This window comes from Stegostoma tigrinum, chromosome 8 (genome assembly GCF_030684315.1).
Source record: "Stegostoma tigrinum isolate sSteTig4 chromosome 8, sSteTig4.hap1, whole genome shotgun sequence".
In the NCBI taxonomy this organism is placed as follows: Eukaryota; Metazoa; Chordata; class Chondrichthyes; order Orectolobiformes; family Stegostomatidae; genus Stegostoma; species Stegostoma tigrinum.
The window spans coordinates 34872225-34897065 of NC_081361.1; the positions used below are offsets into that span (position 1 = coordinate 34872225).

General features: G+C 38.2%; 2 protein-coding genes across 6 annotated transcripts in view; one reads left to right on the forward strand and one right to left on the reverse strand.

The window, feature by feature from the left end:
- cdc73 (cell division cycle 73, Paf1/RNA polymerase II complex component, homolog (S. cerevisiae)) overlaps window positions 1-24841 on the forward strand; it is a 308312-nt gene that overhangs the window by 93103 nt on the left and 190368 nt on the right. The gene's annotated exons all lie outside the window — the stretch shown is intronic.
- LOC125456112 (beta-1,3-galactosyltransferase 2-like) lies at window positions 13317-23600 on the reverse strand. 5 transcript variants are annotated; one of them, XM_059647786.1, is made up of 2 exons: window positions 23153-23501; window positions 13317-16539 (listed from the first exon to the last, which is right to left on the reverse strand). In XM_059647786.1, the coding sequence occupies exon 2, from the start codon at window positions 16178-16180 to the stop codon at window positions 14906-14908; it is 1275 nt and encodes a 424-aa protein (XP_059503769.1). In that variant the 5' UTR covers window positions 16181-16539; window positions 23153-23501; the 3' UTR covers window positions 13317-14905. The 5 variants fall into 5 exon arrangements, 4 of the variants coding, with proteins under 4 accessions (XP_059503769.1, XP_048394808.1, XP_059503768.1 ...); XM_048538851.2 differs by having other exon boundaries at window positions 13317-16552; XM_059647785.1 differs by having other exon boundaries at window positions 22933-23501.

Consider the following 24841-nt stretch of genomic DNA (forward strand, 5'->3'; position numbering starts at 1 on the left):
ATGTTAAAGAATTAAGGTTCATAGAATGAATTGGCAAATAAAGATTGAATTTGATCCATGGAAATTGTGCTGGCTCTTTGAAAGAGGAATCTAGTTAACTCCACTCTTATTCGTTGCCCTTACCTCTGCATTTTCTTTCCGTCAAGTTATCGGCCAATTCCCTTTTGAAACCTACGATTGAATTTCTATCCATTTTGCTGTTAAGCTGTGCATTCCCAAAGTGTAAATAGGTTTTTCTTCATGTCACCACTGATTGTTTTGCCAGTCACTTTAAAATATGCCCTTTGATTTCTCAAATGTTCAGCCATTGGAGAGTTTATCTTTATTTACTTACTCTAAACCCTTCATGATTTTATACACCTGATCAAATCTTTTCTTAGCCTTCTCTGCTGTAAGCAAACAAACTAAGCTGCTTCAGTCTGTCTACTTAATTGTAGTTCTTTATTCCTAGAGCTGTTGTAATAAATCTGTTTTGTACTTCAGGCCCTTCACAAAATGTTGTGGGCAGAATTGGCCATAGGACTGTAGCGAGAGTTACACTCTTTAAATTCCTTTTGTGAGACAGCCCCTCAGGATTGCGAATTAATTGCTTCCACTCCTATTCTTTACATTCTGAAATGGGTAGCAAGTTCATCACATGATCTGCACACTGTGTGGGTCAGGTGACAGTGGATCGATGAGGTACTTTTAGGATTGTGTGTTCTTTTTCCAGCGCTTCATTCCCTGCCATGTGATGCCAACAAAGTTTCTTGTGTTCAGCACTTCTCCTGAATGAGTCTTGCCCATTTTGGTAGTTTTCAGATTAAGTTAAGTAGCTGGCTTTTGTACTCTATGCTTCTATTTATAGACTATGTACTTGAACTGTCTTGTTGACATGTTTTGACATCTGCAAATACTAATGTGTAGACAGCACACCACATCCTCTAAAATTAAAATTGTTAACACTGTTTTTCCTAATGAAGTGTGTCAACTCACATTTTGCTGCATAGATTTTTAATTGTCCCGTGTCCACCCATTTCACCAGGCTGTTTTATGTCACTTTGCAATAGATCATGATTCTGCACGCTCTTAACAAGTTTTACACATTTCCAAGATTGCCTTAGATGCTGAAGTTCAGGTCAATAATGTATATCAAAAACAACAGTGGCCCTAGTACTGAACCCAAAGGAGCACCACTGCATACACCCCTCCAATCCCAAAATTAGCCATTCGCCGCAAGTTTGCTGTTTTTTTTTCTGAAGAAGTTGCAAAGAAGATTCACATCAGACTGGAAATGTTAACTCTGTTTCTCTCTGTATGCCCCCACCAGAACGGTCTCAGGGCTCTTTGCCAATGACGTCTTCGATGATGCTTCTGTATTGGCTGGAATTAGAAAAATTAACCAAATCCCATTCTGCTGTCAGTCTCAGCTGATCCATTTCTGACTCCTCCTTTCTCTTCCTCAATCTCCATGTCCATTTCTAATTCTCGGGATAGGTTGGCCACCAATATTTACTCACTGCAGACTACCTGCTAGAAGCCCACTGACTCCCACAGTTAACTCCACTATACATCCTCACATCCTGCTTCCTGTAAAGACTCCATTCCATTCTTACAATTCTCTTGCTTCCATTGCATATTTCCCTGTGATGCCAACTTCGACAAGGGAGTTTCTGAAATGTCCACTTTTTTCCTTAACTGAGGATTCCTGCCAACTTGGTTGACAGGGCTCTCAGCCAGAGTCCAACCAATCTCCCGCACTTCAGTCATCACCCCTCTCTTTCCTCTTAGAATCATAAGGCCACACCCCCCCCTCATCTTCACCTATTATCTCACCAGCATCCCCTTTCAAATGATCATTAGCTGCTATTTCCACTACCTCCAGAAAGATGCCGTCAACAGGCCTCTGTTCTCCTCCCCACCCTTGCCAGCTTTCCACATGGATCATTCCTTCCGGGACGCCTTGGTCCAAAGCTCCTGGTCCAAACCCTTAAGTCAGATGACAAAATGGAATATAAGAATCAGGAGCAGGGTTAAGCCGTCTGGCCCTTTTGAGTCTCCTCCACCATTCAATAACATCATAGCTGACCTTTTTGTGGCATCAGCTCTGTTTACCCACTGTAACCCTTAATCCCTTTTGTTGTTCAAAAAATTATCTATCTTAGCTTTAAAAACATTCAGTGAGGAAGCCTCAACTACTTCTCAGGACAGGGAATTCCACAGATTCACAACCCTTTGGTTGAAGAAGTTCCTCCTTAATTCAGCCCTAAGTCTGCTCCCTCTGATTTTGAGGCTGTGCTCTCTTGTTCTGGTTTCACCCACAAATGGAAACATCCTCCCTGCTTCTGTTCCCTTCATAATTTTATGTGTTTCTATAAGATTTCTCCCCCCCGCCCACCCGTTCTTCTAAATTCCAATGAATATAATCAGCCTACCCAGTCAATCCTCATAAACCGATCCTCTCAACTCTGGAATCAACCTAGTGAATCTCCTCAGAATCACCTCCAGAATCAGGATATTCTTTTTCTACTAAGGACACCAGAATTACATACAGTTCTCCAGGTGTGGCCTCGAGGTATAATACCTGCCTGCTAACTTTCTCCCTCCTCACTATCCAAGGCCCCAGACACACTCAACAGGTGCAGCAGCACTTTACCTGCACTTCACTCAGTCTGGTCTGGTATATTCGCTTCTCACAATGGGGAAATGAAGCAAAGGGTGACTGAGTGTAGAGCATCCACGTTCTGTCCACAAAAATGACCCCGAGCATCCAGTTGCCTGCTGTTTTAACAAACCACTGGTTCTCTGGCCGACATCTCAAGCCTCAGGCTTGCTAGAGATTGTGCCCTGTGGCAATATATGAAACAATAACACAACATATCATAGGAACATGAATAGGCCATTCAGCCCATCAAGCCTGTCCCATCATTCAATGTGATCATGGCTGATAGTGCAGTGTTCAACCTTTTATACCCACCCCATAACCCTACACACTGTTGATATTCTGAAATCTATCAATCTCTTAAAATACTCAAAAGATTTAGCTTCCACAGCTCTCTGTGGTAAAGAAGACTTATGGGTAAAAATAAATTCTCATCTCTGACCTGGTTGGCATTCATCTTAATTTTAAACTCGCTAGCTCCAGACTGCCAACTATGGGAATCATCTAACCTGCACCTACCTTGTCCATCCCTTTAGATTATTTGTAAGTTTCAGTGAGATCACCTTTCATTCTTTGAAAACCTAGACAGTGCAGGCCCAGTTTGCCCAATTTTTCCTAGTAGGACAGTGTCACGATCACCGGAACAATTCTGATGAATCTTGTTGCACTCCCTTTCTGGCAATAATATATTTCCTGAGATAGTATGGTGTGGTGTAACCAAGGTCTAGTACAATTGAAACAAGACTTGACTACTCCTGTACTCAGTTCCTTTGCAATAACGATTAATATTCTTAATAGCTTGATGCTCCTGTGTGGTAGCGTTCAGTGATTTATTGACAAGGGTGCCTAAGTCCCTTTGTATACCTACAGTTTCCAACTTCTTACCATTTAATAAATACTCTACATGTCTGTTCCTCTTAGCAAAGTGAATAGCCTGTCACTTTTCCACAATAAATTGCCATACTCTTGTCAATTCTCTAAGCCAGTCCAGATGCTCTTGAAGTTGCTTTATATCTTCTTCAATAGATATCCCTGCTTAGATTGTATTACCTGCAAATTTGGAATTATTATATTTGGTCCCCATGTCTAAATAATTGGTAGTTATCATGAATAGCTGGAGCCTAAGCATTGATACTTGCAGTACACAACTGGTCACAGCAAAGGGAAAAAACAAAGTTCCTGGAAAAGCTCAGCAGGTCTGGTAGCATCTGTGAAGGAACGTTTCGGGTCCAGTGACCCTTCCTCAGAACTGATGGTGGCTGGGAAAATGTCAGTTTATATGCAGAAAACATGGAGGTGTGTGGGATAGGGAGTAAATGATAAGATAGAGCCCAAAGAGAGAGAAAGACACTTGGAATACAAAGGAGTTGCAAACGATCAGGCTGGGAGGGTGAATAGTTGTTAATGGAAACTATTAGAGACTAACAACGGGGTTGGCGGGATGTGATGGCTGGCTATGTGATAACAAGGCCTGGTTTATGGGATGGGGGCCTGGGATATGGGAGAGTTTAGGCCCGAAAATTATTGAACTCAATATTGAGTCCGGAGGGTTGTCCGGAGGCATGCCCCAAACGGAAAATGAGGTGTTGTTCCTCTAGCTTGCGTTAGGCTTCACTGGAACACTGCAGCAAGCCGGAGACACAGATGTTAGTCAGAGAGCAGGGTGGTGCATTGAAGTGGCATGCAACGGGTAGTTCAGGGTCTTTTTTGTGAACAGAGCATAGATGTTCTGCGAAGCGGTTGACAACTCTATGCTTCGTTTTCCCAATGCAGAGGAGACCACATTGTGAGCCACAAATGCACTTGACTAGATTCTTCGAAGTGTGGGTGAAGTGTTGCTTCAACTGGAAGGTATGTTTGGGCTCTTGGATAGTGGGGAGGGAGGAAGTAAATGGGCAGGTGTTGCACCTTTGCCAGTTACCGGGGAAGATGCTGTAGGGCTGTGGGGAGGTGTTGGGGGTGAAGGAAGTGTGGACCAGGGTGTCCTGGAGGAAACGGTCCCTGCGAAAGGGGGACAAGGGAGGAGAGGGGAATGTGTCTCTGGTCGTGGCATCTTGCTGGTGCTTCCAAAACTGTGCTTCCAAGAATCTCGTCTGCTGCATTCACTGCTCACAATGTGGTCTTGGCGTAGACTTGGCGACCGCTTCTCAGAACATCCATACTCAGCTCGCAAAAAAGACCCTGAACTGCCTGTTGCCTGCCACTTCAATGCACCACCCTGCTCTCTGGCCAACATCTGTTTCCGGCTTGCTACAGTGTTCCAGTGAAGCCCAACACAAGCCAGAGAACAACATCTCATTTTCCGCTTGGGGACCCTATAGCCCTCTGGATTCAATATTGAGTTCAATAATTTTAGGGCCTAAACTCTCCCGTGTCCCAGGCCCCCACCCCACACACCAGGCCTTGTTATCACATAGCCTGCCACTACACATACCCAGTTGTTAGTCACTAACAGTCCTCATTAACAACTGTTTACCCTCCTAGCCTGATTGTTACAGAATTGGCTGGCCAACAGAAGACAGCGAGTGGTAGTAGAAGGAAAATATTCTGCCTGGAAGTCAGTGGTGAGTGGGGTTCCACAGGGCTCTGTCCTTGGGCCTCTACTGTTTGTAATTTTTATTAATGACTTGGACGAGGGGATTGAAGGATGGGTCAGCAAGTTTGCAGACGACACAAAGGTCGGAGGTGTCGTTGACAGTATAGAGGGCTGTTGTAGGCTGCAGCGGGACATTGACAAGATGCAGAGATGGGCTGAGAGGTGGCAGATGGAGTTCAACCTGGATAAATGCGAGGTGATGCATTTTGGAAGGTCGAATTTGAAAGCTGAGTACAGGATTAAGGATAGGATTCTTGGCAGCGTGGAGGAACAGAGGGATCTTGGTGTGCAGATACATAGATCCCTTAAAATGGCCACCCAAGTGGACAGGGTTGTTAAGAAAGCATATGGTGTTTTGGCTTTCATTAACAGGGGGATTGAGTTTAAGAGTCGTGAGATCTTGTTGCAGCTCTATAAAACTTTGGTTAGACCGCACTTGGAATACTGCGTCCAGTTCTGGGCGCCCTATTATAGGAAAGATGTGGATGCTTTGGAGAGGATTCAGAGGAGGTTTACCAGGATGCTGCCTGGACTGGAGGGCTTATCTTATGAAGAGAGGTTGACTGAGCTCGGTCTCTTTTCATTGGAGAAAAGGAGGAGGAGAGGGGACCTAATTGAGGTATACAAGATAATGAGAGGCATAGATAGAGTTGATAGCCAGAGACTATTTCCCAGGGCAGAAATGGCTAGCACGAGGGGTCATAGTTTTAAGCTGGTTGGTGGAAAGTATAGAGGAGATGTCAGAGGCAGGTTCTTTACGCAGAGAGTTGTGAGAGCTTGGAATGCGTTGCCAGCAGCAGTTGTGGAAGCAAGGTCATTGGGGTCATTTAAGAGACTGCTGGACATGTATATGGTCACAGAAATTTGAGGATGCATACATGAGGATCAATGGTCGGCACAACATTGTGGGCTGAAGGGCCTGTTCTGTGCTGTACTGTTCTATGTTCTATGTTCGCAGCTCCTTTGTCTGTCCAACCTCTCTTCTCTCTCTTTGGGCTCTATCTTTTCGTTTACTCCCTACTCCACCCACCTCCCTATTTTCTGCCTGTAAACTGATGTTTTCCCAGCCACCATCAGTTCTGAGGAAGGGTCACCCGGACCTGAAACGTTAACTCTGTTTTCTCCTCCACAGATGCTGCCAGACGTGCTGAGTTTTTCCCGAACTTTGCTTTTGTTCCTGATTTACAGCATCTGCAGTTCTTTTGCTTTGTTTTAGTCAGAGTGAAGAATTACCCATTTATTCGTACTCTGCTTTCTGCATGTTAGCCAATTATTAATCCAGTGGATTATCTCCTTTCCCATGTGCTGTAATTTTTCTAGCTATCTCCTGTGGACGTCTTTATCAAAAGCCTTCTGAAAATCTAAGTATGCTACACCCATCGGCTGTTCTTTAACTTTGCTCGTAACATCTTTAAAAAAACTCCAGGTTCGTGTCCACCAATCCATGCTCTGTCTGCCTAATCATTAGGCAATTTTCCAAGTTTCGATTCATCACATCCTTTACAATAGATTCTAACATTTTCTTTTTTACTGAGCTAAGCTAACAAATCTATAGTTCTGTTTTCTCTCTCACTCCCTTCTAGTGAGGTGATGTTTGCTACGTTGTATGCATAAGAATTATTACACAAATCCTATAGAATTTTGGAACATAATTGCCAATGTATAAACTATCTCAATGGCCACCTCCAACAGTCTGGAATGTAAACTGTTTCAGAGACAGTAGGAACTGCAGATGCTGGGGAGAATCTGAGATAACAAGTTGTAGAGCTGGGTGAACACAGCGTCAAGCAGCATCAGAGGAGCAGGAAGGCTGACATTTTGGACCTAGACCCTTCTTCAGAAATCATTTCTGATAAGCCCCATTTCTGTGTTCGTCCAGCTCTACACCTTGTCAGCTGGGATGTAAGCTGTCAGGTTCTGGGGAATTGTCAAATGTCTGCCCTATTATTCTCTCCAGTACAATCTTAGTAATTTTCTTTAACTCCCCTTTCTCCCTAGTCACGTAAATCTCTGGTTCTGGGAGATTTCTTATAACATCGAAAACAGACGCAAAGTAATCATTTGGCTTCTCTGCCATTTCTCTCTTCTTGAATATGCATTCCACTGACTCAGTCTGTAATGGACCCACATTCGTTTCATCTAAAAATTTCCTTTTCTTTTGAACAGTTTGTTTTCATGCTTTTTGCGACATTGCATTAGTATTCTTTTCTCCTTTTTTCTTTTCAATTTCTTATGGTTTCATATTTATACTTGTTTACCATTTCAGTGTCTTTAGCAAAAAAATTACTTGTGGTATTTTTCTTAGTCTCCCCTGACATCCATATCTAAGTGTTTTTGATAGTTTGGATGTTATTGTCAAAGAATTTAGCATGAATTTTTTTTTTGTTCCCCAGATTTCAGGCTGATGACAGCACTAAATTTTTCAGACATTTTCAGGGTATTTTCACAACATTTATACGTAAAGCGTTCCTTGTGGGGAATTGTTGGTGGTCTTTAGCTCACAAGGTGAATTGGCTTCAGTTAACCATTAAAGTATTTGGTGGAACAGCAGAAAGCAAATTATGCATTTGGCAAATTAAAGGAATCTTTTTACTTGCAACAAATGTTTAAAGTGGCACATTCAGAGCGCAAAGCAGGTAGTTGGAGATTGATGCATTGTTGCAATGGAGGATTACAGCTAAGAGCTGTTAATTGAGTGGTTTAATGGATTAATAGCATTATACTCAGTGCTAAATTTATGACAGTAACTTGCAAAACCCTTTGAACTCTCAATCTCTCCATTTATTGGCAGCAAACAAATCTCAAGACTGTTTCTACAGTCAAAAAGAACAGCGTTATTGGAACAGATGTAATTTCATCAGTTGAATCCTTCTGACAGGCTTGTGGGATTTAATGGTATTACTCGGAATATCCTTCTGCAGAATCTTTGCACCATGTGACATTTAGGAAAATTGACCAACCAGATTGTGTGGATATTTAGATTGGTTAATAAAGAGCATTGAAAATGAGTTTGAAATTCATAGATTCTCTGGGTATTGCTCTTGTACATCTGTGTCTCCAAGTATAAATACCCAGCTGCAGCGTTAAAAACAGGAACTAGCAAGAAAGTGATAAACATGAACTAATATTTTTAAGACCTAATATTTGGTGTGTTTTTTGGAGATGTGTTCTCAAGACTTAATTTCTGTCCTCTTTGTTCCCATTGTATGTGGTAACTTGAGACATTAGTTGTCAGGTACATTAAGTGATGGAAGAGGGAGCTCAATTTTGTATAACTTTGGCTATGGTTTCTTTGAGTCCATGTTTGCAATTTGGGGATAAGCATGCAATTATTGGCTGCTTTGTTTCCTTTCACTCCTCCCTGCCCTGCATTTGTTCTATATGTGTGTTGAATTTGTCTTTTTGTGCCCATGCATGCTAAGCAAATACAATGTCCAGAGAATTCAGTGTTCTTTTAAAAGATATTTACTACATTCTAGCACATGGCCTGTATTGTTTTCTGTATTGTGAAAAAGTTTTCTCCAATCACGCCAGTCTTTTTTGTCTCAAAGAATGAGTAAGGGAAGAGATTGCAGGGATCCTCCATAAGTAAAATTTAAAAACCTCTGTTTCTATATCAGTGGCGCTGAAGACAATTGGGAAAACCATTGATGTAGACTCATAGAATGTTACACCTCAGAGCATCAAACACCTATCGATCGTAATCCCGTTTCAAGCGTTTGGCTTGTAACCTTGATATTTCGAGTGTTCATACAAATATTTTTATAAAATTGTAATGGTTCCCACCTCTGAGTTCCAGATAGTCATCACCCTCTTGGTGAAAACAAACACTGTAAATCCCCTGTAAACCTTCTGTCCCCTCAGTTACATCTAAGGCCCGGTAATTGATACCCCTACTAAGTTTATTCCTGTTGGCCTTAGATATACCCCTCAGTCAGGTTCACCCCTCAGCATTCTCTGTTTCAACAAAAACAACCTTAGCCTGTGCAGTCTTTTCACAGTTGAAACACTCTAGCCTGGGCAGTGTTTTGGTACATCCCTGCTGCATCCTCTCCATTGCAATAACATCCTTCCTATAGTCTGCTGGCCAGATCTGCACATAATACTTCAGCTAATGAACCAACAAACTATACAGCTTCATTGTAACTCCCTCACTGTTGTATTCAGTATCTTAACTGATAAGGGCAAGTAACCTATATGCCACCTTAATGACTCTGTATAACTGTTCCGTTGCCTATGAAAATCTGTGTGCATGCACAACAACGTTCTGCTTATCCTTAACTCTACTCAGAGCCCTACCATTCAAAATGTACTCCCTTGCCTTATTCATGCTACCAAAATGCAGCATTTCACACTTTTCAAGATTAAACTCCATCTGACACTGTGCTGCCCATTTGACCAGCCTGTGTTTTTATCTCCTGTATTCTAAAATTTTCCGTCTTGCATACCAACAATTTTCATGTAATCTTCAAGCTTACTGAAACAAAACTCCAATATTTATATCTAACTCATTAATGCATACTGTAACCGGCTGGTGCCCGAGCAGCAAACATAGCAGCATGCCACTGGATAAAGGCTTCCATCACAAAAGCTACCTTGAACTAACACAGTCTGACTCCTGTCATTAAGCCCATTTTGGATCCAATTTATGAAATTTACCAAATGATCCCAAGGGCTCTTACCTTCTTGATCTTACTCCATGTAGACTACATTAACTGAATTACTCTCAGCCCCTTGAAAAATTTGATCAAATTTGTTAGACACAATATCCCAAGAAGGACCATACTAAGGGGAGGAAGGGGCAACCATGGCTGCAAGGGAAGGTGGGGGCAACATAAAAGCAAAAGAAACTGCATCCAGTGTGGTGAAGATGAGTGTCAAGTCAGAAAATTGGGAAACCTTAAAAAACCAACAGAGGATATCTAAAAAGCTGAGGAGGGTGTAAGATGTAAAATGAGACTGAGCCAACTAGTAATATGAAAGAAGATTTCAAGTTTTTTTAACATATTGAAAGGTTAGAGAGGCAAAAGCAAACTTTGGATAACTGAGAAATGAGACTAGTAGTAATAATGAGGAGCAAAGAAGTGGTGGAGGAACTGAATTGGTCTCTTGCGTTAATCTTCATGACAGAAGACACCAGCAGCATACTGGAACTTTGAGAGTCGATGGCAGAGCTAAATGTCATGGCCATCACTAAGGAGAAGATTCAGGGGAAGACAAAAGGTCTGAAGGTGGATAAATGACCTGCACCAGATAGACTACACCCAGGGTTCTGAAGACTGTAGTAGAGGTGATTATAGAAGCATTGGTGGTGATCTTTCAGGAATTACTGGAGTTATAGAATATCCCAGAAGACTGAAAAATGGCTAATATAAAACCTTTATTTAAGAAAGGAGGGAGGCGGAAGACTGGGAACTATAGTTTGGTTAGCCTGACATATTATTGGTAAGATTTCAGAGTCCATTATTATAGAGGAGATTAATGAATACTTGGAAATGAACATTAAAATAGGGCAGTGTAAACATGTCATTGTCAAGGGGAGGTCATGCCTCATAAATCTGTTAGAATTTTTTGAGGAGGTAATAAGCAAATGAGACAATGGAGAGCCAGTGGATATTATCTATTTGTATTTCCAATAGGCCTTTGACGAGTTTCCATACAGTGCGCTGCTAAATAAGATAAAGCCCCATGAGGTTAGGGGCAAGGTACTGACGTAGATAGAAACTTGGCTGACTGGCAGAAGGCAGAGAGTGGAGATAAAGGGGTCTTTTTTTCAGATGGTAGCTGGTGGGGTTCCACAAGGGTCAGTGTTGGGACCACAATTATTCAGTTGAATTTAGAAGGACAAAGGGTCTTAAGTTGGATAAATAACCTGGACCAGATAGACCTGATCTGATTGAAACTCTGAGAAGCCTTGATAGAATGGAGAAGGTCTTTCCACTAGAAAACAGACTTGGACCCAGAGCACTGCCTCAGAATGAAGGGGCATAGGCGACCCTTTAGAACTGATATAAGGAGGAATTTCTTCAGCCAGGGGGTTGTTAATCTGTGGACTTCATTGCTGTGGAGGCCAAGTCATCGAGTGTATTCAAGACAGAGTTAAGTAGTTTGTTGATTGGTTAAGGGATCGAGGGTAATGGGGAAAAGATAAAAGAATGTGGTTGAGAAGGATGTCAGCCATGATTAAATGGTGGAGTAGACTCAACAGGCTGAATTCCCTAATTCTGCTCCAGTGTCTTCGGATCTTGTGGTCTTATTCCCTGAAAAAGCCCTGGTGATTCTTTTTGCTGAATCTGTCTCTCTTGAAGTGAAGATAGATTTGGACCCTCGAACTTAACCCCAAAAGTTTCCCTACCAGTGATGATAGACTCATTGGCGATTGCTCCCTGCTTTATCCCTACCACTATTTTTGCATAATGGTACAACATTAGTGTTTTCTAACACTTAGCTGGCATCTTTCCTGTGTTGAGAGGACCTGAAAATTAACGCCAAGGCCTCTTGTCTCCCACAGCAGCCTTGGATGCATCTAATTTCAAGGCTACTAAAATCTGTACCTCTTCAAAACTAGTTTATTCAAGTTTGTCACAGTCACCCTCAATATCTATACCTGCATTGTTATTCTTGGTAGATTGCCACTTTGGTCCCTACCAAGCCTTTTGTTTCCTTGATTGTCCTCTTGCATCTGACACACTTTTAAAATGCCTTTGGAATATCTGTTATTTTACTTGCTAGTATTTTTTTCTTGCCCCCTCTTCACTCATCTGATTTTATTTTTTAGGTGACTGTCTGTACCTTCTGTCTTTTGCTAGGGTTGCCACTATTTTCAGTTCTCCATCTACCATAAGTTTCTTTTTTTGCCTTATCTAATCCTACACATTTTTTTGACCTTCAAGATTCCCTGTGCTTGTTTGTCTTCTGGCCCCAACCCCTCACCTTTGTAGCGACATGTTAGCTCTGTACTGTCATCATTTCCTGTCACTGGTCTGATGTAGATTTCCCTACAAGTAAGTGCTCACAGTGGTCCAAATGGCCAAATTCTGTCTTGTATCAAAATCTGCCTCTTCCCAACCTGGCCCCAATTCAAAACATTTGTTTCCAGTTCAACTCTCTTTTTCCATAACCATAAGACATAGGAACAGAAACAGGCTATTTGGCCTATCGAGCCCACCATTCTGACAGTCATCAACTCCACTTTCCTACCTTTTCACCATAATTCTTAATCTCCTTATTGATTAAAAATCTGACTATTTCAGCCTTGAATATACCCAGCGTCAACAGCCCTCTGCAGTAAAACAATTCCGCAGATTCACCACCCTCTGAGAAAGAAAAATCCTTCTCATGTCCTAAATGGGCGACTCCTTACTCTGAGATTATGCCCTCTGGTCTGAGACTCTAGGTACAAGGGCAAACAATCTCTCCACATCTACTCTGTCAGGCGTGCTGAGAATCTTAAATGTTTCAATCAGGACTCCTCTAATTCTCCAAAAGTCCAATGAGTGCCTTAATGAGTAACTACCTTAAATCTTAGATTCCTTGTTCTGATAAGTGAAATTCTTCCCCCAACTGTTACTTCTACCATTCACCCAGCTTTCTTCCGAAAAATTAGATCTAGCCACCATCCCTTATTGTAGAACTTTCAATGTGCTTAAAAAGCTCATCTGTACACATTTCAAAAATTCTGCCTCCTCTAAACCTTTCATACTTTGTACCTTCTATTGGGAAGTTGAAGTCACCTAATATTTTTAACCATATCATTTTTACTCATCACTGAAATTTACTAATTTGGCACAGACTAGTAATTCACAGTCTGCATAACTTTATGCCATGACATTTAATTAGCCACTGGGAAAAAAACTATAAGTAAAACAAACTTGATCATTTTATTAATCAGGTTTTCTTTCTTCCGCTGAATTGTGGCCAAGGTTAGTTTTCGAAACTGGATGATTAGTTATTTTTGTCTTCCATATGTTCAAATTTGCATTTTCCTCGTTTACCAATTATGTAATTCAGCTGAGTGTGGACTTGCATTGATTTAGCACTTTTAACAAAGAATTTGCAAGGCACTTCAAATGTGCATACCACTGCTTGTGTTGGATTTATTTAAAGATGCATTACATTTAGGATACTCTTAAAATCCTCATTCAAGTAATAGAAATAAACATTTAAACATTCCAAAACTCAATAAAACAAATTGGTAACATTTACAATGTACCACAGAATGCCTTCACTTGATTCTTCTTGATGAATAAGTGTTGAATATATTCAAAGAATATGAAAATCAGCCACACAACACCTAATTATGGTTATCCACAGATGTGCATGACACTTTTCAGTTTATGACACAAAATATTTCAGTTGCATTCAGCACTACTTTAATACTGTTGTAAAACACAAATTTTCAGTAGTAATTTACTAGTTGGTTTCCAAGCTTTAAATTTATCCTGTCTACTTTTTTGGAGCTGTTTATTTATCTTGATAAATTTACAGCAGGAAGCAATATTGCACAACAAAATTCTCAATGTACAAAAAGAAACAAAGTACCATGGTTGGCATCAAGATAGGAACATTGAAAGGAAAAACAGATTTTTTTTTAAACTCTACTGTCTTTCTGTCTATTAAATTACACGCAAATTATTTAACAATTTCAGGAATAATACTTTATTGACACCTTTACAAAATTGTGGCCTAACTGAAGAGGGAGCGATAATGTAGACAAAAGGTTGAAGAAACTTAGATATGTTTTGATTAAATATGTTTTAAATTGCAAATTTTCCATTTCTTACCATAAGCAAGATGTACCACAAAGTCAGAAATAAAGTGAAATAAAGTCTATGATCATTAGTATAAATGGTTATGTGGGAGAACATTCAAGTTGAAGTCTATAAGCTAGGAAAGTAATACTTCCCTTGAAATAAGTTGGTGTACTAACCTTTTAGATGAGATAAAAGTTACATTAATAAAGCCAAGCTATTTTGCTGATCCATTCAAGTGTGAATGTATCTCCTTATGTATTTAAAGAGTTGGTCTTGATGTTCAGAAAGTTTATTCTGTTCCATTCACAATCAGCCTTTCAAAAGCATTATTCTGACTTGTTAAAATTTGACTATTGATTGAACAGCTGATCTTGTAACTGCAAGAGTGTAATGTCAGAATTTATTTTGTGTAACTAAGTTGTAGAAAGTGCTGTATCACTGAACATTTTATAAAATCATTCGACTTTATTGTTCTCAAATGATATTCCTTAAAAAGCTCCTATCAACAAGTTTGAATAAACCTGACACAGATTAATTTGTACAGCTAACCACAAAATTTGGAACCACGTTCTATTTCAAGATTAACTACTGTTGTCACAGTTAAACAGTAAGAATAGTTTGCTGAGGTTCATTGCTTTGAATTGCGTAAAATAAACTTAATTTTGGTATACATAGACACTCAATCAACTAAGGAGTCCAAAAGCAGATAAACTTCACAACATTTACTGCCCGTAGTATTCTTACAACTTTTTCTGAGAGGTTGACTTTTAAAGAAGGGATTGAAAATTGCAAATCCTGATAATGATTTTGTAAGCGTTGGAATGTTGCATTGGCATTGTAGATGGTCTTTATACATGCTTGAGTACTTAATTTACAATACAGTTAAGATTGGGTATCTTGGTTTCAGAATGATCGTCAGTGCACTTTCTTTGTACGGTACTTGCCATGTCCTCTATAACCTTTCTCTTTTGCCATGCTAGCACACGCATTGTGCTTGTTTTGCTGCAGGTGGTTCCAATATTTGATTAATTCGTTGGGCTCAAACTGATGAGAGGTAATTAGATGGCTATATTTACAGCTGGAATAAGAAACTCTCCAGTGATTGAAGAGAAATTCATTGGGTGGTGGTACTGGGTCAATTCTCAGTTTTGCAAGACAGATTCCAACATAGACATCCTCTAAGTGCAAACGCCGAATACTCAAAGAGACTTTAAAAATCTTCTCAGCTAAGTCCCCAGAAAAAACATAACCAGTGCCTGAACAGAAGACGGGATAGCGCTCGCTTGGGTAGAGCTCTGGAGGCATGTACCATTTGCTGTCCTTGTTGCGATTTGGGGAATATCCACGCATTAGATATCCGGTGAAATAGTTGTGACGTGGAGGATGTGCAGGCTTTAACAATTTGTTTATTAAGTACTCTGTATTGACAAACATATCGCTGTCAGTCTTCATAACATACCAGGCATGCGGGCAATATGTGGCTACCCAGTTCATTCCCATCAGAGTTTTAATAGTCAGATTATAATATGTATCTAAAAAATCTTGTTGAATAATATCGTGATACTGTCTGCTTTCTTCCAATAAAGTCCTCTGAAAGTTCCCACCAGCCTTCCTCGAACCTAGTAGAAAAAGATGTACCATACGTAATCCGGGGGCAATGCTTTCATTTCCCCAAGTTTGCCGAATAGCATGTCGAGCTTCGATTTGGCCAGGTTCAGCTGCAATCAACACAATTAAGAATGGGTTTTGTTTTTCACATTTGTTTGGTTCATTAATGATATAGTTATACTGGTGATGTGGTATATATCCTGTCTTTTTTTCGCTGTGTATGCTTCCATTAGCATTTAGTGCGTCTCCTAATCCAGTTACATCTGGAGGAGAAAGTGCAGTGCTAGAATTCACTGTATGAATCTTGTATATCTGTGCAGCCTCTTTCCAAATACTTTTCGTTGTACTCTGGTTAGTTGTACTTTTCGGTGACCTGAATCCTCTCACGGTATGAGAAACAGAATAACCAGTTTCTCTTGACCAAGTTTTACTCGTTACCCAATCGTGCTGATTAATGAACAGAAACATTGCAAATAAAAACACAAGGCAAATCAGTGCAATAATAGGAGTACGAAACAGTGACCGTTTAACATTCCAGGTCATCTTCATTAGGCAGCAGTACCGTCTTCTCAACTGAAGCATGTTGCAGCAGGGCTGTGTGCAATGCCTAAAGTTTTGTTTTGTGCTCACATTGGCTATGTTTTATAGCTTCCTTTACGACTGTGTCCCTTATTAAACTGCTCTGAGGAGCTTGATCTTATAAAATATATATGTATATCTGTTTCTTCAGCAGTTAAGTGGGGCTGGGTAGTATTTGGCTATTGCAGACTTCTTTGAAAATCCTTTTATTGCCTCATCCAAGTGCAATCAGTAAGTAAGTATTCCATTTTTACACACGGGTACTTGTTGATTTTGGAAGTTCCATTGAAGCAACGTATTTATTAAAATGAACCTTGATCGTCTTTAATACCCAAGCTTCTGAAGTCTTTGTTCTTGATATTCTGCAGAAGGAAACTGCAATATATTTCAGTCATTATACGTTACATAGAATTGTTAAAAGTTTTACATGTTATTCAGTTACGATTATTGACACTAGAAATTATTCATGTTTGTATATATTTTAAACATAAAAGTTTCTGTTCCAGTATCTCTTGTTTTGAGCTCTTGATTTCAGAACTTCAAACACATTTTATTGCACGCACCTATGCTGTTCGGGGTTTAAGAGTTTCAATTTCATATGTTGTAAATTAATAAAGATACATTTTGCCTCAGAAGATTTCATATATTGTTGTGGATTATTTAGTGAAATATTGCATTGTTACAGTACCATTCCATTTTGAAGGTTTATCAAATCTGTTTCCTTTCTATGTCCTGATTGTTACTTGTGATCTTTTTAAATGCATACCTATTAGAATATCTTGTTGTTCCCATTTCGAAATTAGCTCATTGGTGAGAGGTTTTTTTACTCTTAAGTCTTGAATATGATCAAATGAAGGGTTAACTTGCAAAATAATTTTCTTCATGCTAGTACAGTGCTTCTGTCATCCTGCACTGTATTTAACATACAGGCAGAAGAAGCACCTGTCAGCTGTCATACTTCATAGCAGAATATTTGATTACTTTTAAATGTATTTAGAACTCTGAAGTTTAAAAAAAGTAGTTTAATTGTGTTTTAGATTGGTGTTAGTACTAGTTTTAAACATTTGTTGCTCTTCCAATCTATTACAAAACTAGTTCCAATACTGTTACTGATGAAATGAAACATGGATAGACCTCATTTCATATATACGAAAAATTGAAGCATTCCCTTGTACTCACAGGAGCACATAAGTAATTATCTAATATCTCCAGAATTTATGTTTCTTTCAATAGCCGATAAAGGCTAGCATCTCTATCACAGTGTAGTACATTTGGTAATATTGAACACATCAAGAAACAATTTCAACTGTCATAGCAATATTATTGAACTTTTTTAAAAAAAGTTTATTCATGAAAATATTAATTATTTGCAAAGCACCTGACCTTTCTCCTAGTTTATGCAGTTTAGCAGTTCAATCTCCATATATGTTATAATTGTGTTGACGCAATGCATTTTAGACACATTCTCGGCTCTTATTAATCAAGACAGTCTCGTTCATCATTTCACTGTACATAGCTTCATGTAGCTAGGACAAGCAAGAATAATTTATATTCCCCATCTCTCTTCCTCTTCCCTCCTCTCCCTTTGTCTCCAGATAATTTTCCATTGACCAAGAAATGAATGATTAAAATTGAGGTACAAATATAAGCTATTCTTCATGATGTTGTGAAACTTCGTTAAGAGATATTATTCATAAAGATTTTGGTTCAGAGCAATTAAATTGAATCTTACTTTGCTCTTGAATACAGATGTATTCTGTGTAATACATTTAAAGCTGAATTGACACTTAACGTTTGAGTGTAAGTTTTTTTTAATGCCCTGTTCGAGATAACACACTGTTTTGACTGTTGTTGGGAAACATTAATAATGAGTACATGAACAGTACATGTTTAACTGGAAATATCACTCCGATGATCAGTTAATTTCTGCTAAAAAGTTGTTGCCAATCAAGTGGAGGTTAGTGAGTGCTCAAGATTTATTCTAAAACCAACTAATCTCCATTGAAAATATATTTTAGTCCTTAGAATTAATTTATATGCAGTTTTTTTGGAAATATTTGGTTCTAATATCATTTATGGAAGTTAGTATGGAGAGAAAAGTAAGTATTCGATCATTAATAAATATTATTTTCTATTTTAGCTTAAAAAGGAAACCAATATAGGCTATAATGTTTAGTCAAATATGAGTGGAGAGTAGGTACAGGTATGGGAATATAGTGCAAAGAAAACACTGTATCTGTATAACTTTAATATAGATTGAACTGTTGTTTTGATTGCCTGTTAGTTTCTAGTTCCTAGTTTCTATTCATCAAAATATTTTCAAATATAAATTTCAGTGGACTATCTTCTACTGGTTGAAGTCTGTCAGTTTGCTGCCTGATGGCTTTGTACCTTGAAATTGTAATATTTCGGTTTGAGAGTAGTAGAAATCTCATGGAAATTCCTGGATCCCTGTGGTTTAAGTTCAATTTGCTTTAACTTTCAATATAGTGCAGGATGAAGAAGTGCTCAAATTTTCTTTAATCCGCAATCAGAATACGTTTAAAACAAAACTTTGCATTTGAAAAAAATCACTTACTGATATTTTAAACTTTTTAATGATGCATTTCAGGTGGCAGTGGCAAGCAGTGACATTTGCCATCTGATAACAAACCTCGTAGCAATCTCTTGTCAATGAATAAATGGTTGCTGTACCATCAGTATTGAATAATGAAACACACATAATTTTAAAAGTCGATAGTTGAAGACTGGCTCCATGCAATTCCAGATCTAAGCTAAAAATTGAGGTAATCTGAAATATCTATTTGCAAAAGAAAATGTTGCATAGATTAATGACTTTAATCTTCTGTTATTTCAAATACAGTGATATAATTAGAGAAAATGTCAAATTGGTGGATTATTCCTGTTATGTTGCCTTTATGTAGGTCATGCTGTGAATGAATATAACATTAAGTAAAGTGGCAGGAAAGCAGGTGACCTAGCATCGGTTTGTTTAACTGGTGCTGTATTCAGAGCATATTCAGGTGGAACATGTCACACTGGGAAATATTTGAGAGATTGACTTGACCTTTTTAACAGTAAATGTGGATTCAAAGACTCTTGAGTAGTCGTGGACCACTCAGTATCATATGGTTGGATATGGATTTTTTTTACTTTGACTTGGACTTCATAGGTCCCTCATCTATAGATATGTGAGGCAGGCAAAGCACTCCATTTTCCTCTGTGCACAGACAATGGTCTCACATCACTGCAGTATCTATTGACCAGTTGGAAACCTCTACTATCTGGTAGCAGTATTTTAGGTTGCTTTAAACAGCTTTGCTGTTTTGTGCATTTTCTGTTTGGGATAACACGGGGAGCTTTGTGTGTTAGGCCAAACCTATGCGTCATACTTACATGGGGAAAAAGATAAACTGATATTTCAAACATAACATCCCATGTGGACATTCATGCAAGGAGAGAAATATGTGGCTCAGAGTTTGAGAAAGACCAATTAAAATGCTGAAACAACTTAATTGGTTTCTTACTGATTTGGTAGAAACCAATTCAAAATGGCTTGTGTATGCCTGTGTGTATTTGTGGGAGCGTGGGGGTTGTGTGGTGTAAGTGGGAAGGAGGTAGCAACCATATTTGTGTCATTTTAAAAGATTACATTTGACAAGTGCAGCTTCTGCAAAAGCAGGTGTCAGTGTATTGCCAGTACTGATAGACTTTTCTTCAGTTAACTGAAATAACTGGTTTACTAGAAATGGTGTTACGATTGTGTAATCAAGTGAAAGGTAAGGTAAAAAAATCACGATGCCAGGTTATGGTCTAACTTGAAAACTGAGGAAGGAGTTGAGATATGAAAGTTTGCATTTTCAAAAACTTGTTGGACGATAACCTGGTGTTGTGTGATTTTTGACATTGTCCACCCTAGTCCAACACTGGCATCTCCACATCAAGTGAATTGTAATTATTGTTTATCAAAGGAAATCACTTCAGTGAATAAGATCCCTTTAATTCTGTTGACATCTTCTGGCACCAGTTGTTGAAATAATACTTTATAATTTAAAGAGTCTGAGATAAACTATTTATTGGAAGTAGCATTGGCCTTCTTTGACTTTAATGCTGCAGTTGTTAGTGAATTATTGAACAGTTGTAACGTTTGCCGTAAGGCATTGAGTGGTTTGCCTGGGATTGCACTACACGATATGAACGTAATCAAATAGTTTTGATGCCATTGGCCAAGAGCTTATTGTTTGTTTCACAAAGTGTTTGATTTCACTGTGGTATTAAAAGACAGATATCCACATATATATTTGCAAAAACAGAACGTTAAACATTTATGTAATTTTAATAATAAGTGTGAACAGCTAATTGGGAAGAAAACAACATAAGGGGCAGCAGAGGGAGAGAAAAATGCACTTACAGCAAAGAAAATCTATATACAGTATATTGAATGGTATGAAGATAGTGAGACAAGAGCATTTTTATTGAGTAGTTCGCTATTGGACATGTACTGCAATAAATGTGATTGACGATGTGTCAGTTGATAGTACTGTAGCCAAAAAATCTAAGTTTTTCTGCAAGATGATCTTTCTAAATTTTATATTTTCTCTGTTGACAGGACTCATAGCTTACAAAATTTCATTTTCATAACTTCCAGCTGCTCTTAAAATTTTAGTAAAATTAATTAACAATTTGTTTTCTTACTTTTGACAATATATTTACACTTCATATTTTTCTTGTACATTTTACTGTGAAATGATAGGTTATTTAAACATTTTAAGTCAAGGAATGCAAGTAAATTATTGGTAAAATGACTGGTACAATTTGAAATGTATATAACTCTTGTTAATAAAATGAGGCATAAAGCATTTTGGGATGAGTAGGTGAAAGAAATGACTTTGGATTTTAAAAGCTTTACTTTATGATGTTGAAATCCCTTAAGAGTCCTCAAAGTTAAGGGAAGCACATTCTGATTCTGTGAACAGAACACAAGAGGACAAATCAAGTAAATTGTTGAACTCTCATATATTTGAGTGGGAATCTCCATACTACAACAGGATACTGTTTATTTACATTGTTTCTTTTGAATGTTCAATTTTAATTTAAATTGGAGCTTGAACAGATGGAAGTAGAATTTAGAATTACTTTCATGTCTCAGTTCCAAAAGTTTTCGATTTCAATAGCCTCATTTTTCCAATACGTTAAATCAATTGCTGTTGAACGTCATCATGGCAATTTGTTGATCAGATTTGTGATTATTGCTTTCTTGAATATACAGGAGATTGCACATTTTTTCAAGAGAATGATGCATGCGTATTGACATTTACTTAAAAAACAATTTTGCGAGTTCTTTACCAATGCTTTGAGATTCCTGGTTAATATATGTTGATTACAATCCTCATTTAAGTGATATTTGGCTTCAGGGTCATAACTGAACAGTTTATTTCTCCACGTATATGGTATAGAAAATGCAGCAACATAAGCAGCTATCGCGTTTTTCTGAAATATTTTGGATTCAAATAATTGGACAGGTTTTGCGGTAGGTTATCAATTTCTACTTAGTACTTTTATATACTGAAAACCTATTGCACTGCTTGTCACTAGGTGGTAGTGCTGAGCGTACATGAGCTCGATTTCACTAACTATACTGTTAACATTTATTTATGGTGTTTTAGCTTAGTTTCAGAAAAGACCTACAAAGTTGCAGTTAAATTTTGAAAATATTTCATCCTAATGTTACTATAAAATGATTATGTATGGTTTCATCCGAATTCAACTCTTTCCAAATATGATCAGCCATGGATCCACATTAAGTCAGTAAAACTCAGGAGTTAGTTATTAAATGTCATTACGCTTTTACTTAGAGGCATGTTCAGTTGTATCATGATGTTATTAAAAAGCAACGCTGGCGGCACAGCAACTGTTTTTATATTTAAAACGTTTAATGATTCATTGCAGTCTGCTGATTGATGTCTGAGCCAAGCAGTGACTGCAGCACTACATATCTCAAATAAGATTCAACCGTTTGCAAGTCTGACATTTTTAAAATGGATCGGCTGATAAACATTTGTTGTTTCTTTCTTTTCTTGCTATCAAAAGAAATACATTCAGAAATATGAACTATTTATGTATTCCAAAATAGATGTCCGACTCCGTACAGTCAGATGATACAGTCAAATATAAGGTTTTAGACTTAGTTTTTCTGCAGTTTAGAATGGGTTTGTAATGGGTTTGTTGTAAACAAATAATTTTATTGGCTTTGATGTTTGCCAATTGTTGTTAGCTTTGACAGCTTAAAATGGCCTGCCCTTTTAAAATAATAAATGATGCAGTGTCTAGAATAAAACACCTGTAACTATACAGTTGAAACAATAAAATGGTAAACCAGTAATTTTTTTCTGCTTAACAGACATAATTTGACATATCTTTGTTCCGTCTTTCTGTTTTGATGGCTCAGTGCTCACAGCATGTGCCACAGAGTAAAGCCATTGAACTGAGCTTTCAAGCTGCTCGAATACTGGAAATTGCTGTTAAATGGACAACTATGATTATTCGCAAACATCACTTTAAATAAAAAAAAGTCTTGCTTTTTGAAGCTGTTGTCATCCATTTTCTTTGTACTGTAGTCTATAATAAAGAGTGAATTTAATCTGTTCCGGTTTGCTTCATGCTGAAATGCAGGTGCTCCTGTAGACGAACAATGGGTCTCTTGTTCTCAAGGCAACTCTAAAGCATAAGAATAGTACAAGTAAGCTTTAACATACCTTCCTTCGTCGGGCCCCTTATGGGTAGAGGTGCAAACGCCAGCTGAAAACATGTTTTTGGCAAGCCATCATACCAGCAAGAGGCTGCTGCTGAACATGCGCATGTCTGGATTAATTCATCCTACGCTTAATTTTTACTTTTGTCTGCCCATCTGCCTGTCCGCTATAGAGAATTGCCTCGGTAAAGAATTTTTTTTTCACTTTGAAGACCGCTGCTTACCGTAGTAGCCACATTGGAGAACAGTTTGTTAGCTCTTTAGTTAAATGATGCAGTCCTGCAATCGCCAGCTGTATTTTTCGTCGATCAGTGTTTATAGACATCAGCAATAGAAGGCAACTGCTATGTGCATGGACTGATTCTTCGGTTATGTACGACATATTAGGGAAACTACTTCCACTCCTTTGGGTTGCTAGGCAGCTAAGTCATGACTGTGAGCGGGATTGATGCTGCGTAGGTTTGGTCTGTTAAGCTTACTCCTTTTGCATTAAATAACAGGATATGCTTTTAACTGACTCTGTCCTCCCAAAGCAGAAGAAAACGTCAGTGTACAGGAGACTCCCACGTGATCATTACTGTATTAGTGTCTTTCCTGTCTTGAATAAACTGTTCTGCTGCAGGACTCCTGGTGTTAGATGAAGGAATACGTGATTTTGTCAATGGATTTTGCTTCACTGGTAATCTTAAGCACAAAATGCTGGAAGCAAGCTTAAAACAGGGGAACAAGTATTTTGTTTGTAGTACTGCCTATCTCAATTTTTTTTAAAAAGTGAAAAATGATATTTTTCCTTTTGTGTACTTCACCAGAGATGTTTCTTGCCTGTAGTTTATTGAGTAAAATCCAAATTTGATGCTTGAGAAGTACCGCCGAGTTGAAAAAAATGAACAGTTGTATACTGTGATATTTTGACTGTTTTCTTACTTGTTTTCCATTTCCTTTTTTTCCAATGACTCTTGAAAATTGAAAGATTTAAAAATATACAGGAAGGCAGCAGCCTTTTTTATTGTTTTCACATATTAGTATTGAATCAAATTAGATTAAAAGGCAGGAAGAAAAGCATTGGAAGCATTTGCGATTTGCAACCAATTTCATTTAAAAAGTACATGGAAATTGAAGTAGAAATGTACACTGTAACCTTGTTACAAGATGTAGTTAGATAACTTGGGTGCTTCTCTAAAGTCAAACTGTACACAAAAAAAGACTGGCTGTTCCGTTTTTATTTGAGCCTGTATTACCATAATTCACTGGCTTAACCAAACAGTATTAAGTGAAATTTGAGAGTTTCCATATTATAAATAACATAAATTATATGCACAAAAATATTTTTAATCTAGGTTTTCAGGAATCTTGTTATGTTTACAGGATTCTAATTTTAACTGCCAGACAGTCCAGGAGAAAAATCATGAGGACATTTAGAAGAATCTTTGAACTCTATTTTGTTAGCTGTAAAAATGCTTTGACATTCAAGGTCTTCCAAGGGGTAACATGATTGCACTGAGTATGGATTTTTTTGGATGAGAAATGGAAGTGGAACCATTGGAAGGGGGAGGTCATGTGAATGAAATGCTAAAGAATACTTTCAACTAAAATTGGCAACACTTGTTATTTTACATGATGTATAGTGTTTCAATGCATTATTTCCTTTCTTCTGTGCGTGAAGTGTACGCAACTATACAATTTTAAGTTTTTTAAAAATATTTTTCCTATCACCCAAATGTAATTGCTTGCTCTATTAAAATCATTCACAACCCGGTTCATTCATTAAGCATGTGACCACTATTCAGATTTAAGGTTCTCATGTATCAGGTGATGGTGAAAAATTAGTTTTATTGTTGTCCCAAACGAATATAGACTTTTGTCTGCTTGACAGTTTAACTTAAGGTTCACTATGCCTTAAGTGAATGGAAAAT

Bases quoted from the DNA above. Each gene is read 5' to 3' on its own strand.
- LOC125456112 (XM_059647786.1), bottom strand. From the start codon at position 16,180: ATGCTTCAGTTGAGAAGACGGTACTGCTGCCTAATGAAGATGACCTGG.